This window comes from Sardina pilchardus, chromosome 8, assembly GCF_963854185.1.
Source record: "Sardina pilchardus chromosome 8, fSarPil1.1, whole genome shotgun sequence".
NCBI lineage: Eukaryota > Metazoa > Chordata > Actinopteri > Clupeiformes > Clupeidae > Sardina > Sardina pilchardus.
In genome coordinates, this window is record NC_085001.1 from 22,327,919 (window position 1) to 22,330,418 (window position 2,500).

The following is a 2,500-nucleotide window of genomic DNA, read 5'->3' on the forward strand; positions in this document are numbered from 1 at the left end:
AATCAATAAAAGGCTCGACAGTTCATTTGTCTGTCTTCTCTTTTATCTTCATTGGGAGGTTTCCTGGAATGCTACACCTCCGCTTGGCGAATAAAGCACGGGCGAGCGTGGACACACACACGTAACCGCATACTCACAGAAGCACTTCCCCATGTACACCGAAGTGCATACACGGTGTAAATACACAAACACACACGCACACGCAAGCACGCACACACACACACACACACACACACACACACACACACACACACACACACCCACACACACTGTGCCACTGTGCAATATGCTCACACATTTTAGATTGTGGTTGGCCACAATCACAAACAGTACAGAGGTGACACACACACACACACACACAGAAACCCAGACAGGCACACACACACACACACACACACACACACACACACACACACACACACACACATTGTAGTCATCTAGTGGTCTGCAGCTACAAACAGCTTACAGACAAAGCTTCTATATATTCTCCGGAAGGTCCCTAAAGTTTACATGAAGAGGTCTATTCCTCAGGCCACAGACATACTTTATGAGGAAACTGTGAGATAAGAGCAAAAGAAATCCACAACCTGACTGAGGCTCTTTCCACAGTTTCCATGATCACAGAAACATCTGCGCTCAAACCCTTGCCAATCACTTTTATTAAGAGGAGACATCAAGGCAGCTTTTGTATTTCTTATTAAAAATCCAAATAGCCTGCCAGGGAAAATTACACTGTTACTAACTGTGACCTGAATGGAACCAACTACAGCATTGTGTTTAAACATCAGAAAGAAAGAAATATATATATATATATATATATATATATATATATATATATAAGAACACAAACAAACACAAATACACGCTTTGCAGCTTTGCTGAGGATAAAACATGAAATATGTCAATAAATACATGGTGGAGACTAACATAGTTAGGCTTTACTACTGTAAACAAATTGTGGGAATGAATGAATGCAACCATGTTCTTTCTGGTCACATACTGTATCTCTGTGCAGGCTGTTCGAGGTTGTGTGTTGCTCTGTTTGTCCCTCCACCCACCCACCCCTCCCTTCTGGCCTCCCATGCCAGAGAGCTCGGAGACTGTGGAGCCTGCAGGAGGGTGACATCATCTCACTGGAGCCTCTTTCAGCAGGGACCAATCCATCATCCCTCTAGTGCACCTCCACCAACCTCTCTCTCTCTCACACACGCACGCACGCACGCACACCTCCACCAACTTCACAAACACATACACATGCGCATGCACACGCACACACCTTCATCAACCTCTCTCTCTCTCATACACACACACACACTATCTCTCTCTCTCCCTCTCTCTCTCTCTCTCACAAACACAGACACACACACACACAATCTCCACCAATGCCTCTCGCTCTCTTAGAACCCCCCCCACACACACACACATGCACACACGCACACCTCCCCCAATCTCTCTCTCTCCTCTCTCACACACACATACACACACATGCATGCACGCACGCATGCACGCACGCACGCACACACTCACACATACAGTACATACACACCCACAAACATGACCCCCCCTCTCTCTCACACACACACACACACACACACACACACACACACACACACACACACACACACACACACACACACACACACACACACACACACACACACACACACACAACTGCACCCCCACAAGCCTTGCCTTGCCTGCTTAACCTTGAAAAGAACATCACAGCATCCACTCCAGAAGCACCTCCTTTACTTAACCATGTTCCCCTCATTTGCAAGACTAAATATCCCTCATGGTTAATTCATCAGATCATGATAACCCCAAGGAGGAACACGATTCTGAACAACCTCTGACAAAATACAGACAAGTTGGAAGAAAAAACACCAACACAGACGGGCCAAATCAGTTGCAGGACAAACACAGGGCTCTGCTTCTGTGTTTCAATCTGTCTGACTTCCAGCACACACAATAACACCACGGTCGACTCATGATACACATGAGATAACCTCTGTATTTTCCAACGGAACACTGAGATGGAGGTGTCCCACTTGCAATTCTGAATCTGTCTTTTAAATCATTCTACCTTGAGTCTTCTATATTTTCATTTGAATTATTATCTAATTACATTGTGTACTTTACTTTTTCAACTATTCTTTAACTATTGCCATTCCATGCTCTTATTTACTATCACTCTTTGCTTTTGTTGCTGTAAAGCACATTGACTGACCCCTGTGTATGAAATGCGCTATATAAATAAACTTGACTTGACTTACGTAATCGTGGAAGGCCTTGGCCTCGCTGGAGTGTTCACATGTCTCTCTCCGCTCAGGTGCTGCACAGTACAGGTCCCAGAACACACTGCAGCCCACAGGTCACGGACCAAGACAGACAAACATGGCCGGTGATTATGAATGATTACGTTAACACAGAAAGCAATTGCTTTACAACTTAATAATGTAGTAAGACAAGCACTAGCGTGGGCAATCATTAACATGGTCTC

General features: G+C 44.9%; 1 protein-coding gene across 3 annotated transcripts in view; it reads right to left on the minus strand.

The window, feature by feature from the left end:
* Positions 1-2,500, minus strand: part of ssbp2a (single stranded DNA binding protein 2a) — a 42,006-nt gene that overhangs the window by 19,466 nt on the left and 20,040 nt on the right. For all 3 annotated transcript variants that reach the window (XM_062543240.1, XM_062543239.1, XM_062543241.1), the window contains one exon: positions 2,274-2,358. In XM_062543240.1, the coding sequence (XP_062399224.1) occupies positions 2,274-2,358 (85 nt within the window). The remainder of the gene's footprint in view (positions 1-2,273; positions 2,359-2,500) is intronic.